This window comes from Hermetia illucens, chromosome 6 (genome assembly GCF_905115235.1).
Source record: "Hermetia illucens chromosome 6, iHerIll2.2.curated.20191125, whole genome shotgun sequence".
Taxonomy (NCBI): Eukaryota; Metazoa; Arthropoda; class Insecta; order Diptera; family Stratiomyidae; genus Hermetia; species Hermetia illucens.
Genome location: NC_051854.1, coordinates 63,395,591 through 63,409,900, shown reverse-complemented (window position 1 = coordinate 63,409,900; position 14,310 = coordinate 63,395,591). Strand labels below are relative to the sequence as shown.

The following is a 14,310-nucleotide window of genomic DNA, read 5'->3' as shown; positions in this document are numbered from 1 at the left end:
ATTTTGTGGTAAGAATATCCTTTGCTTTTTGTAAGACCTGTATTTTTCAGGGACTTCTTTAGAGCAGTAACTGCTTCGGATGAATGCAACTACACATCCGCGATATGTTTTGGAACTATAGTAACCGCTACAGCATCGTCGTAATACACACGCTAGCAACTGAAACTTTGAGGACAACGTTATACATAATATTCTACAATAGTTGTCCCAGCACAGAGCCCTGTGGAACATTTGCGAAGAGAACGAATTCCATGGGCCCATTGTCTACGTCGTAAAGCGTTTTTCCTGCTGGGTCGCTATCGACAAACACAGCTAAGTAACTAAGTACAGCAACTGTCACGAAAACCTCCTTATAAGGTTCCAATTGGTTAAATTGAATACATTTTGCACATCTAGGGTAATCACTACGAAATACTTTTTTATACTACCCTTTCCATGCATTGCATTTTCAGAAACCAGCAACTAGCTTTATCGCGTCGATGGTTGATCTGTGTCATTTCCGCATTCTTTGATGTGGAAGTTCCCATCCGCTTGGCTTGTTACCAAGGTCAAAGACAATCGCCTGGTTATCCCTATAGGTATGATGTTCACTCACGTTCCAAGACATATCCCAAGTTAGTCAAGAACTAATAAAAGTCAGGTCTGGAATCGAATCGGACTTTTCCTTCCGGTAAGTACCTACCATGACCAACGTTAGTGAATATGATGTCTAACTGCGTGAAGGCCTCCAAGAAGTAACGCCTTCTTGCCTTTGTCAGTGAACTTACCTATTCTGTGGCTTATCTAAAACGAATCTGTTCAGCATATCCTCGAACTCATCTTACGTCATGTTTGGAAGAGCATATAACTATTGCCACATATGCCGTCTATCTTTGCTAATGTGAGCCCCTCATACATTCGTGTATAGCTTGGTCACCTAATACCTACAAACCCGGTCGAACTGTAAGGTCTGTTTATTATAATCATTCATACCATCGATTCGTAGAGCAGGCCCTGAGCGACCCTACAGTGATTGAATTAACTTTATTTTCTTCCCACCAAAGTTACCGCCTTTTTGAACTCAAGACACTTGCCACTTTCGACAGCATGCCTATTATCCAGGTCCTTCTGTCAATTGCACAGCATGCACTTGTAAGTCGTCACATTAGCGGAGGATGTGATACTTTTCCCCGCACCATCTGCATGGGTCAGATCGATTAACTTCACCTTCGCCAAATGCTCATACAAGAAGTACTTAAGGCACCTGTTCAAGAAGTTCTACTTTCCGAGGCGACCGACTATGGAGCTCTCAGTCGTTCGCCAGCACAATGCCTCTGCTGACGATTGGATGGCTTAAAGTGGGTGCCTCCGGTAAGTCGTGCAACATTAACTGCTCTGCAGAGCAGATTTCTTCACTGAACGTTCCGAGTAAATATTTATCTTGGCTGCGGAAGTCTTGGATCTTGCTCTCGTTAGACTTTTTCAGCTCCAGTATGAGATCTCTCTTTTGCTTCCTCCAGATCCTGTTGACATTTCCCTTTAAATCTTTAATGTCAAGGTTAGCTTTCACCTTTCTATACAAATCTGTGTAGGATACACTACCAGTGCAAAAAAGGATGATCTCCTCGGGCTGATCATCATTTTCTCCTTCTTCTTTTAGCCTCCTTTGGCGCAACCGAGGTCCAACCATTACATACTTTTTGATTGGTCATCGATTCCTTTGGTGGTGCTAATATATTTTTCACTGTTTTTTCACCTATGGAAGTTTCAGCCCCATTTTTCAAAGAAGTCTTTTTCTCCAGCGTGATCTCCATTCCTGTTTCCCTGATCCAGTATAACCCAGGGTTTCCTATTACCTCTTAGTCACTCGACTGAAAAACCCCTTTATCCTTGAATCATAAAATTGTTCAGTAATATAAATTATATATAACATAATGTAAAATGCCGGGAAATTTGGCAAAAATCTCACTTATATTCGCAAGGGTGACACATTAAAAGTAATGAAAATGAACAAAGGATATAATAAAACTTCTTATTGTATGTATTTCAATCCAAATCTATTCCTTTGAAATTATCGAATGCGATTCATATTTCATAGCTCTTTTTTTCGGAAAACACGTAAATTCAATTAATTTATTCCGCTCTCACCTGGCATTTTCTTTTTCCTTGATACATCCAATACATACCCCATAAAGTGCTTACATAGCAGTTTTTATCCAAACAGCCTTTTTGTCTTTGCAGTTACATTTATATGTGTATTATGGGGAACAATATATTTTATGAAGACACCCAAGGCAAGCGTCAGTCATGAGGACACCTTCCCCCGTCGTCCTTCATTGAACGTATTCACGACCCAAGAAATCAACTTGAAACGAAACTAATTACTTCCCTATCTCGCTATATGCAAATGGAAGAGCTCTGGTACAATCATTAGTCTTCCAGAATGTCCTACATCGTACAATGTAACAAGTTAAGAGGAGCGTGTCAGGAAAAAGACAGAAGACATGGTAAACCTTTACCCTGGAAATGTCAAATTTTCTGTGAGCTTCATTAATTAGTAAGGCAGGGAAGAGTGCTGGTACTGGGATGCAGTGGGTCTCCAAAATGTAGTATTCTCCATTATAAGCAGGCATTACTTCGGGAGGTGTTCGTCCTGAAGTTATCGAGGCGGGGATAGTTTTAGGGGTTCAGGAGATTTTGTCGGACCTGGAAGCAGTTTACTCAAGACACTTGGCAACGAAATTACACCACGTTAATTTCGATTGAATGATGATTTGAATACCAAATATTCATTACAAAGCAAGTGAGTGCAAATAAACGACACAACATACGAATAAACTTTTACTCTTTAAAAAGATATAGATTAAGATTAATATATCTGGCTAGTTTAAGTTGATTCCCAACTGGTTTCTCATAAACGATTCTATTTTCTTCCACATGCTCGAATCCACATAAGTACATGGAACAATACAGAATAAATGATCAAACAATTCCAGATTGGGTTGCTTTTCAAACCTGAGTATGTTCGGAAGCTCATCTGGTCAGGGAGCCAATTAAGGGAATTAATTTGCCAATTAGAGCGAGTTAATCTCGAAAATAAGATATGGGATGTGGTCTATGTTCTGCTATTCAAAGTAGAATGTATGCTCTTGTTCCTTCCAGTTTTTTCGGCGTACCTCAAGGATTGACTCCCATAAATATTAATCCCGGGTTTTTGCTTCCTTCACACAAGTTATGCAGACACAGGAATAATATACACAAGGCCAATCTTCCCTCTGACCACCCTCATGCTAGTTTGCACCATTCATTACTCTACTGTGGGTTAATTCTCTGCTGGGGTATTCTTCATACAATCGTATCTCGACAGCAACGAGATAAGATGTACCTTTGTTAGCAAATCCATGTCAAGTAGATCTTCACATTCACCTTGACAGTATTGACGTGACTTTTGAATTCTATTAACTTTATTCAGTCTTGTTTGCTTTTTCTAAGGAATGTTGGATGTCTGAATGAGTTCAAACGATAGTGGTAAGTCTCACCGACATGAAAATCCGATTTGAATTGGTAATTTTTGTTGCTACAGCTTGGGTTGCTTTAGTGCGCTCCTAATTTATTCTATTTCATGTCTGTAAATTGCAAACATGCTAATGAAAGAACATTTTCAATTAGAGTACATGGACTACAATAAAGTTTTGTAAATTTACTGATGTGCAATAATGAATGTAACCACCCTAGATGTATACTTTACCACTAGTACTATATATATATTGTACAAATAATACATTCTACTGCATGTGTAATGACAAAATATGGTTGGGCGATGACCAAAGACCATCGTCGGTGGCCGTAGACGACCAAGAGCGGGAGCTATCAAAAGACCTGAAAAAAAGGTTGGCGAAAATCGATGCTTCTCCGCCCTCAGCGCTTTTGGGGCTCCTATCTTGCTTGGGAATCCTCAGGCCATAATATTTTAGGATGCCCCTTGTATATTGTGAGTACTGTGGGTTAGATGGGAAGAGAGGAAGAGGGAGTCTCCAAAGTAAGACGAAACCTATCCCATCTTCACGCGTCCTGTAACAAAGAATTCAATCAGAGACAACATACATTCATTCAAAAAAAAAATAATAAATATAAAATAAATAATAAAACTGAAAGAAAATATAACTCATTTATAACTCGGCGGCGACCACTTCAGCAGGTTCGTGTAGGCTGCAAATGAAGTGGACTGAGGAAATGAACCCCTACCACGAAATAAAGACGGGAGCAGGCACAACAGCTTATTGCTCCTGTACCAGAGATTTGTCAAACGTTTCCCAGAAAGTCGACTGTGCAGCAAGCCTCAGATCAGAGTCGCTTTATTATTCGTAGTGACACAATCCCGCCCATCACCAGAGAGCGTGTTCGACAGTTTCAGCACCCGCCAAGGCACCTTCCTTCACCGTCCATCTGAAGTCTCCGCAGAGGTTCGGAACGAATTCCAAAGAGCGTGTATAGAACTCTCAGAAATGGATCCTTTTCCATTGCTAGGTTGATTCTAGTTAGTACTGGGAATGCCAGCAGATAAGTGAAGAATAAAGTGCAGAGGGTTTACAGGAACTATGCCATCCCAGTGAGGCCTCCATAGTTCAAATTCTTGACACATTAAAGCAGAAGCTTTCTATCGTATGCAGTGGGTCGTAACGGTATGGCGAAAGTCGCTCCAGACGTGTTCAGAATGCAACGCACGCCAGGAATCAGCGACCCATATCACTCAACGAATGCCAAAAGAACGTTTCGAAAGAACAGTTTTCGATGATGGAAACAAAAGAATATTGGGGCACATAACATAAACCAGCCGGAGGAATTTCCACCTTTCCTCATTACGGAGATTACCTACCTTATCCCTAAGAAGGACACGATGCAGGACCCTGCAGATACAAGACCGATTACTTGCTTACCAGACCTCTACAAACTCATAAAATCCATTATTAGTGGAAGAATCAACGCCCACCGGAAGGCCAATATCTTTCTGCCGAGTGGGGTCAACGGGTTGCAAAGAGTAATTCATTATGGGCTCGGTAGCTGTCGGACAAGCCAAAGAAACCTGTTTAGTTGCTATATTGATTATGCCAAGGTTTTCGACAGCATCCCGCATACCTGGCTAATCGATGTCCTACATCTGTATCGCATTGATCACAAACTTATAGAGTCTAAGTCTAATACCTTATCAGTGGATTTATCTGAGGGTACCTCAGAGCCCATCCGTATACAATTCCCTTTGGTTTTGAATGGCACTGAATACCATGGTTTTCCAATTAAATATGATCTGCGTGCTAAATGCGAGCTGACAAACTTGATGTACTTAGATAACGTCAAGTTGTATCCTGGAACTGATGACCACCTTAGGAGTATATTGCGAATAATAGACACGTTTAGCCGTGATACTGGGTTTGAACTTGGTTTAGACAAGTGTCGAATCTTAGCCATTCGCAAAGGCCATCACGAACCGCATGCCAAAAATAGCATTAATGACCTCTAAATCCAAGCTTTGATCGACACAGACTTCTACAACTACCTAGGAATTCTGCAAGGAACCCAGAATTGGTGAACTGAAGAACGCTCTACTGCGACGTGTGAAACTATTGCTAAAATTACATCTCTCTGTCTCTCTGTCACTGGCTTATGCGTTCAGAATATAGCCGTAATCCAAAACCGATCTTGAGAATGTCCAGTGACGCACTTCTATGCCGAAATTCCACATGCATCATCCAAATTCTCCATGAAGCGGATGGACCTAACATCAGAGGCAGTGGCGTGGTTGACATTGCGTCAATATATCACCGCCAAGTCAACTCGCTATGCAATGAGCAAGCAAGTCCTTTGCATTCGGCTGTTTGTACGGTAGATTGTGGGCTGACTCCACTTAACTTCGATCGCTCTTTCAATCTTTTGAGCGGGGTGAAATTAGACCAAGGAAGTATTGATGAATAGAAGCCGAAGGTAATACACGGCAAACACGTGGATTGTCCATCTGCATTTGACAAACAGATGGCTGTGTACTGGAAAGTTCTTTGATGGGATACAGGTATTCGGACCAATAAGGTCTAACTGATCGCCACATACCGCTCAACTCGCTTTTTGTTCATACAAGCAACACCTTAGAAAGACACGTCGGCACCAATCTAGGGGAAACGCGTATGGAATTCGAACATATTAAATAGCGTTCTCCAAAAGCCTTATAGGTATTCGTACTTCTCGTCCTTTGAGCTTTCTGAGTGAGAAACTAATAGAAACAATCAAAAAAAAACAAACAAGTTGGAATACCGGAAGCTGGGCGCTTGACCCGTCTTCTGTTCATCTTATGTAAGAAACTATCTATGCACGTTTTTCCTTTAGCAAATAGCTACTAATTCAAAATATTGCTTTATATACCGCTGGCACTAACGTAGATATATATCCATATAGATGGGACACTACCCGCCAAAAATGTTTGTGGCTAGTCGGTTTCGATCGTATTGTGGAGGCGATATCTTTAACTGCTGCATTGCACCTCCACCCTGAGGAGGGGTGTGAATTATCTTTCGAATGCGCCAGGTTTGTACTTAGACTGGTTTCAGCTAATACAGGGATAACTGATCCTGAGCCCGCCATTTACGGAAGAGCGGAGCAAAGCGGGTTCTACTCAAACTAGTGCGGCCATTCAGTAGATGGTGTGATGAGAGTGCACTTTATACGATGATTACGTCACAGATATCTTGGAGCACAACGAATGGACGTGGAATACAAAAATTTGACCTTCTATAACTTTGTTAGTAATAGTTGGATTGCATTCAAGATTGCCAGGATAGTGTCTTATATACTTATATACTGATGCTAAATTTCGGTCTACTAGAATGAACTTGACGGCGAATTTCTAAAATATAGTAATATATATATATGCTACTCTTAACTTTATTTGACCAGATATCGCAATGGGATATATTTTGAGGCCTAGATATCGTATAGGTACACCATTGTGTTTTTTTTTTCGATTGTTCGATTCACTTTTTCGGGTACACATTTTGAGACCTCATTCCCTTGCTCACCCAATGTCAGAAATAAGCTCATTTTCAATAAGTACTAATCGAGCACTTTCATCTGGTACCCTCATGACTATATTCTGTTTAAAAAATGTGCACTCCCTTTTGGCACATATAGGAACCCCTCCCCCAGTTCCCAACGTAATATAAGGCCACTCGTTGCATGTAAAGGGACACACAGACCACATGTTCTCACCACGTTTCGTGACAATTGGTTTAGCTGTTTCCGAGTAAATCGGAAATGTGACAGACCGACAAACGAACAGCTTCTTTAAATAGGACGCTAACATTACAATTCAGTTCCCACCAATTTAAAAAAAAAATATTATCGGACCACATAACTAACTCACGGCTTTTATCCTTCAATCAGCTTGAGATTTTATTGAATAAATTGATGTATTCGGAATTTCGATTGGAAAACGGAAATATTGGCACTCAGAAAATAAATATAAAATATTTAAAATAAATAAAATAATAAAATAAAGCCAGACTCGGAATCATCATCATCAACGGTGCAACAACCTCATCCAAACGGATCAAGTGACCCGCCCACCGTAATCTGTTGAACCAGATTTTAGCCACAACCTGACGGTCATGGTATCGCTCATAGATTTCGTCCTTATGTAGGCTACGGAATCGTCCATGCTCATGTAGGGGCCAAAAATTCTTCGGAGGATTCTTCTCTCGAACGCGGCCAAAATTTTGCAATTTATCTTGCTAAGAACCCGAATCTCCGAAGAATACATGAGGACTGGCAAGATTATTGTCTTGTACAATTTAATTTTTTGACTGACTAGGAAACCTACTCGGAGCACATATTTTACCGGATAGCCACTATAATGTATGGTGTAGTTACTCTTCTCGGAATACAGAGTATTATCTCCCCACAAATAAGGAACCGATGAACATTCCGAGTATCGGTAAAGCGGTGACCATCTCCTTATCACGTGAGGTCCTATAAAAAAAACAGGTTGCCTGTAACAGCACAAACGATAGAATCCTGATACTAATCGCCGTGTTTAGGTAGATCAGTTCACATACCTTTTTGCAGCAGGAAATGAAATTTACCGAGTCAGAGACCGGGCTCGTCTTAAATGCGTTCCGTGGCTGATAGACGGGGAAACTAAGCTGAGTAAAGCGCCGTAGGATAGCAACTAGCCGAGTAAAATATACTTGTTAGCTTGAGAAAATTTGGAGCAACTGTTCATGTTATGTGGCGAGAACTATCACTCAATTTCTCGGTTGTCTCCTGTGTGAAAAGAAGCAAGCACATTGAAGACCATAAAAATGACTTGACCGACACTTTTGCGGGCGCAGAATGTGTGCTTGCAACAGCCACCATGATTTCAAATAGTCCCAATACGGTCTCTAACTACCAGCTGCAGACTGTCACGCAATAACATCCAGCCGCCAGCGTAGTCATAACAGCCGACAGCAGTGTTAAGCCAAAAAGTCGCTACAGATGTCTGCGCTGTCTAGATAATACACACAAATCAAAGAACTTTAGAAATCCACTCCATTGAAACGAGATACGATACAAAACTCCCAAAGGATACCGAGAATAAAAGTTAGAAGCACTCTTCATCTCATCTACGCTAATTGACCTCAGCGGAAACAACATAAATATTAACGCAACTGGCAAACCTCCTACAAAGTAATCAAAATTGACAGTTTACCATCACCACAAGATACACCGTCTTTTCGCGGCCAGTTGTATCTACGAATAACGTAATCTAAATTTCTTTAACTTAGTTTGAATTTCATTGGCAATCCTCCATGACATTCCACTTTTTCCTTTGAAATTCTCGATATCACTCTCTTTAACGGAGAAGCACAAGTTCACGAAAAACTCTGATCATCTTGCACTCTCTATTCATGCATTAGCCATCAGCCGTCGCCCTCAAACAGGTTTTCAACCCGACAATGATCCAGCCAGATTTCAGCATCCACAATGTTTCACCTTAAGCAGAAATAAGCGTTAGAATTATATTTAATAATATGCGGCATAAGCATGCCTATGTGAAAGCAAGATGTCAATCATCGCAAAGCTTACTTGCAATGAGCTGAACGATTTTCCACCTTCCTCTCAATAGATTAGGGTGAATATATATATTTTTTAGCACATGATCATGAACAAGCTCAGTTCGTATTTTTTGAAAATAGTTTAGCTTTTAATATCGGCTGGAACACAGGAGAGTTAGCGTTCAGATGTACGCAACATAAAGGGTAACAAGTCACATTCTTAGCACCCATTTAGCTGAAAAATCATGGAATTGTGTCTCTGAAACCTACACATCAAAGTACATCCTATTCTAACATCTGTTCGCTTAGAGTTGATAGCAGGACGTTTCTAGATTTTAAAAATTTTCTCGAAAATTCACCTCGGTTCACCCCAAAAAATTTGTTGCTTGAAAAAATTACGAAACTTATCATACCTAAAGCACGCATCTATTGATTTTTGGTGTACTCGTATGGGATATTGACATGTCTCTGGTTTTCCTCATAAGAAAAAACTATTCTCTTTGCTTTTACGTCCATTGGATTCCATTACCCATTCTCCAACCTGTAGGAGAAAGCTGAACTAAGTGGAAATTATTTACATTTCATTCTACCCTACTATATTCAGGCTAAATAGTGGGTTAAAGCAGCAATCATGCAATCTGATGGTAGGTCAATTTTGTACCATAAGTTTGCACTAATATTTTGATCAAAATTTCATCTGCATTTACACTATTAATTAAAAAGATACTCGATTGCTCTGCCTCCAAAATATTCGGTAATACTTGGCATAGTTAGCTTTTCAGTCTTCTTGCTGTCCCTGGGTGAAAACTGAGTTACGTCGCGCTAATTTAACATACTTAACACGTATCTATTCTACAAAATAAATTTATCTTTTTCCCATTTCTCCAGCACCCCCGCTTATGATCATGCACCAAATCCCGACAAACAATGGATACTTCGGATAACGCAACCAATGGAACCAGTTCACAAACGTTTCACTGATCTTTTGATGACCAAGCGTCTGCAGACATTGCAAAGTGTCGATATTGCCGTGGAGCGAGTATACAATGAGCTAAAAAACCTTGGGGAACTGGATAACACGTACATTATCTTCACTTCGGACCATGGGTACCATCTTGGTCAATTCGGATTGATAAAAGGCAAAAGTTTCCCGTTCGAGTTCGACGTGCGAGTGCCATTTCTTATGCGAGGTCCTGGAATCCAGCCAGCGTCAGTGTAAGTAGCACTCTTTCAAAATTCTACTTTTTTTGTCCGTTGTACTTCTCATCGATAATCATGGATAATGTAATAATGCACAATTGCTGTGGCCAAGAGCTCAGTAGGGGGTACCTAATATTATAAACTTCCTTATAATCTGAAGTTATTTATAGAAACTAGTTTCACTGCCAGAAAAGATATTGGCAGTTCTGCATAAAATCTGACATTCACGGAATAATTTTCTACTTATTTCTGCCACTTTTTTCCTTTTTATAGAGTCGACGAAATTGTTCTAAACATTGATCTGGCTCCAACATTTCTTGATATTGGCGGCGTGTCGACGCCATCTCATATGGATGGGCGTAGCTTTTTGCCGCTTATTTTAAATCGACGCCGAATGAATCGTATCCAGTGGCCGGACACGTTTTTAATTGAAAGCTCCGGAAGACGTGAGACGCCCGAACAATTGGCCGAGGCCAAGGCAAGACAGGCTGCCCTCAAGTCTGCCAAAGAAATGACAAATGGGACACGATCTTCTGAGATTGAATTGGAATCAAGAAACGTGACTGGCACTAATCTGGATCTAATCGAATTCGATTCGCAGGAACATGATCTTGAGGATATTGAAGGTGAGACTAGTTTAGAAAGTTTCAATGCTAATAGACACTAAAGGACCCTATACATGCTGATTTTGAAAAAAAAACAAAAGTTACGGATAGTCTCATCAATATATTAAATAGTAAAAAAATCCATAAACCTTTCTACTTTTCAATTAATTCACCTTAAATCCCGAATGTGATATTTGAATTTAAAAGCTTCTGTTTAGGTAAATACCGAGCAGTTTGGTTTGGGGGACTTTCGACGACTCGCATAATTAGATACAATTATGCAATTATGCAATCGCGAATTCATTCGTTTGTATTTCCGCAGAAACCAAATTCAATTCATCTCACTTCCAATAAAAGCTCTAAAATCGAAGCATCAACTGCTAGTTGCCTGTTTCAATATTTCCTATCTAAATCTGTCTGGCATTTAGTTGGCTTGCATTTAGTTTAGAATGAAACGTCATCGTCAATTCCTTTATGTATTTAAGATTCTTTTTTATAGTTTGGTAATATATGGAGTTAAGTATAAAAACCGTTTGTAATTTTCGGTTTTTTCTATAACCGCCGCCAAGAAATTCGATTTTACGTAGTATTCACAATTAGCCCCCAATGTGGGTCTAGACATATTTTTTGAAACTCAAAACTAAATTGTCTCAAGCTCTCAGTAATTGCCATTAAACATAAATCTACCGTTTAGCATTTGTTAACTTTTACCTTGAAAAACGACGATTTATTTTATATAAATGTAGGACCTTTTTTGAAAAGATGCTCCTTTGCTTGCCCCACATTTTTCTTTTCCGCTCCCAAAAGAACGATTTTTCTTTGAAGACAACCCGCCTGTAGACCCATTGCTTGACTTCCATGTACGGAGTGAAGTGCCATTGACGAAAACAAATGGTAGTCGGTAGGGCCAAGATCCAAGGAGTAGAGCAGGTGTAATATTGTAATATTACAGTTTATATAAAATATATGTATGTATTCAAAAATTTATGAAAATTGCTATCCGAAATTAAACCTTATTAAAATCGATTCAATGTCTGTCTGTCCGTCTATCAGTCCGTTTGTCTACCTGTCTGTCACACGTGATTTGCTTGGAAACGACCGAAGCTATTGTAGAAGTTCCTCACATAGGATGAACACAAAACCTTTATAACCGATGCGCCCAACTTCCGGTATTATGACTTGTTTGCATTTTCCAAGAAAATGCGCGAATAGTCCATTGGACCAATTTAGCACTAACTCTTTCTAATCGGGATAACGGTACCTCACTTTTAGAAAACTGTCATCAACGGCGCAATATCCGACATCCGATCTAGGCCTCCCGTAATAAGGAACTCGAAACATCCCGGTTTTCTGCCGAGGATCACCAATTTGATATCCCTAAAACCTATCTGTCGTCCTGACCTACGCCATCGTTCTATCTCAGCAAGGTTTGCTTCCTCTTCTTTTTCTACCATAGATATTGACCTTATAGACTTTCTGGACAGAATTATTCTCGCCCATATGGAATAGGTGACCCGCCTACCGTAAATTGTTTAGTCGGATTTTATGCACAACCAGACGCTCCTGGTATTGCTCATAGATTTCATTGTTATAGAGGCTGCGGAGTCGTCCATCCTCATGTAGGTGGCCAGAAATTCTTCGCAGGATTCCTATCACGACCATAGCCAAGAGATCGCAATTTTTCGTGCTAAGAACCCAAGTCTCCGAGGAATACATAAGGACTGGCAAGATTATTGCCCGCTCGATCTGGATGAAGGTAGACTGTACATCTCTGGTCGTTCTTTCCATAATGCAAAGGAATTTCTATCGTAATGACATCAAAATAGGCCTACATTAGGGTTCAAAAACTGTTGAAGGGGAATGATGACGGTAATTTTTCAAACATGGTAGAGACACGGGGCCCTCTTAAGGTAAGAATGAAAATTCAGAATTGATCATGACATTATATTCAAAAAATTAAATTCAAAATTGATCATCTTCATAATTACCATTTTTAAAGGAGCGACCTGGTCTCCCCCCCAATTCAACTTTTAGAATTATTTTGATATTTAAGGATTAATTGTTCAGATGAAACCAAGAGAGACTCTAAGATAATTCCTAGGCCTCTCTGAATAAGTGCTGGGAAAATGCCATCTACTCCGGGAAATTTCAGTGGTTTAAAAGTTCCTACTGCCCACCTTAACCTAGCTTCTGAGCGTACCTCTTTTGCTAGTTTCCAGCTCTCCTTCCTTCTCCTTTTATTCGTTTTTAGGGTGTCACGTAGAATGTTATCGCCTGCTACCGTGAGGTAGGGCCCCGGCAAATGAGTTCTGAGAAGCAGGTGTGCCCTGTCCTCCTCGTTCTCGGTAAATGTCCTATCTTCCTTTTTCAAATAGACAGAGGATATTCCCCCGTCTATGGTTACAGTCTTGTACAGCCTGGTTGCTTCTGTGATCTGTTCGATCCCTTCACAGAATTCCCTGAAGCTATTCCGTTTCGCTTCTGTCAGTGCATTTTTGTACCTCTGCCAGTCCCCGGTTTGTTTTGCCCGGTTGAAGAGTTTTCGTGCCTCTGTTCTCATTCTGGCCAGGCTCTTGTTCCACCATGGTAATCCCTTGATGACTTAAATGCCTTAGCCGGACTGGCCTCATATGCGTCAATGGCGACTGTGTTGAGGTTATTCACCACTGTTTCTAGTTCCAGATCGCTTCTGATGTCACCGCCCCCTTGAAGGTGGGCAATGTTGTTCCTCAAGTGCGTTGCGTAGGATTCCCAATCCGTTCTCCTGGGATTCCTTATTATTCTTTCTATTTCGGAGTTACACTCAATGTCGAATCTGATTATCATGTGATCAGACATAGAGGGTTCATCCGGCACCCTCCAATTCCTGACCATTCCGCTCATTAGGATATTTCTTAGAATTATATCTAGTACCTCCTGTCTGGTGCTGGTCACAAAAGTTGGAGTGTTCCCTACGTTATATATTTCTAACTTATTGCTAAGAATAAATGCAAGAAGGTACTCACCTCTACGATTGGTGTCGTTGCTTCCCCAGACTTCGTGGTGGGCGTAGGCATCGCAGTCGAGAAGAAGTGGTAACGCCCTCTTCTCGCAATACTTCGTCAGTTTTGCGACTTGTTCCGGTGGAGCCCGAATTTCGTCTCCTGGGAAGTATCCCGATGCCACAACTTGCTCTTGCGTGCTCCTCCCAGTTTCCAATGAGACTTGGATAACCACAAAGTCCCTGGTTATGCAAGCTCTTGGTTTTTCACAAAAGGAGTCCCAAATTAACTGCATGCTTCCTTCTTGCAGGCTGTGACCCCCGGTACACCCAGGGCTCCTGAGCCAGCACTATTCCATTGTTCTCCTTGAAACTTACCCTTGCAATTACTGCAGATGCAGCTTTCGTATGGTGGAGGTTTATCTGGGCTATCTTAGTGCCTAATGTCCGGATAGCTGAGTGGTTA

General features: G+C 40.7%; 1 protein-coding gene across 7 annotated transcripts in view; it reads left to right on the top strand.

Annotated features, from left to right (window-relative positions):
• Positions 1-14,310, top strand: part of LOC119659248 (extracellular sulfatase SULF-1 homolog) — a 334,413-nt gene that overhangs the window by 287,620 nt on the left and 32,483 nt on the right. For all 7 annotated transcript variants that reach the window (XM_038067232.1, XM_038067230.1, XM_038067227.1 and 4 more), the window contains 2 exons: positions 9,948-10,274; positions 10,533-10,885. In XM_038067232.1, coding sequence (XP_037923160.1) covers positions 9,948-10,274; positions 10,533-10,885 — 680 coding nt within the window. The remainder of the gene's footprint in view (positions 1-9,947; positions 10,275-10,532; positions 10,886-14,310) is intronic.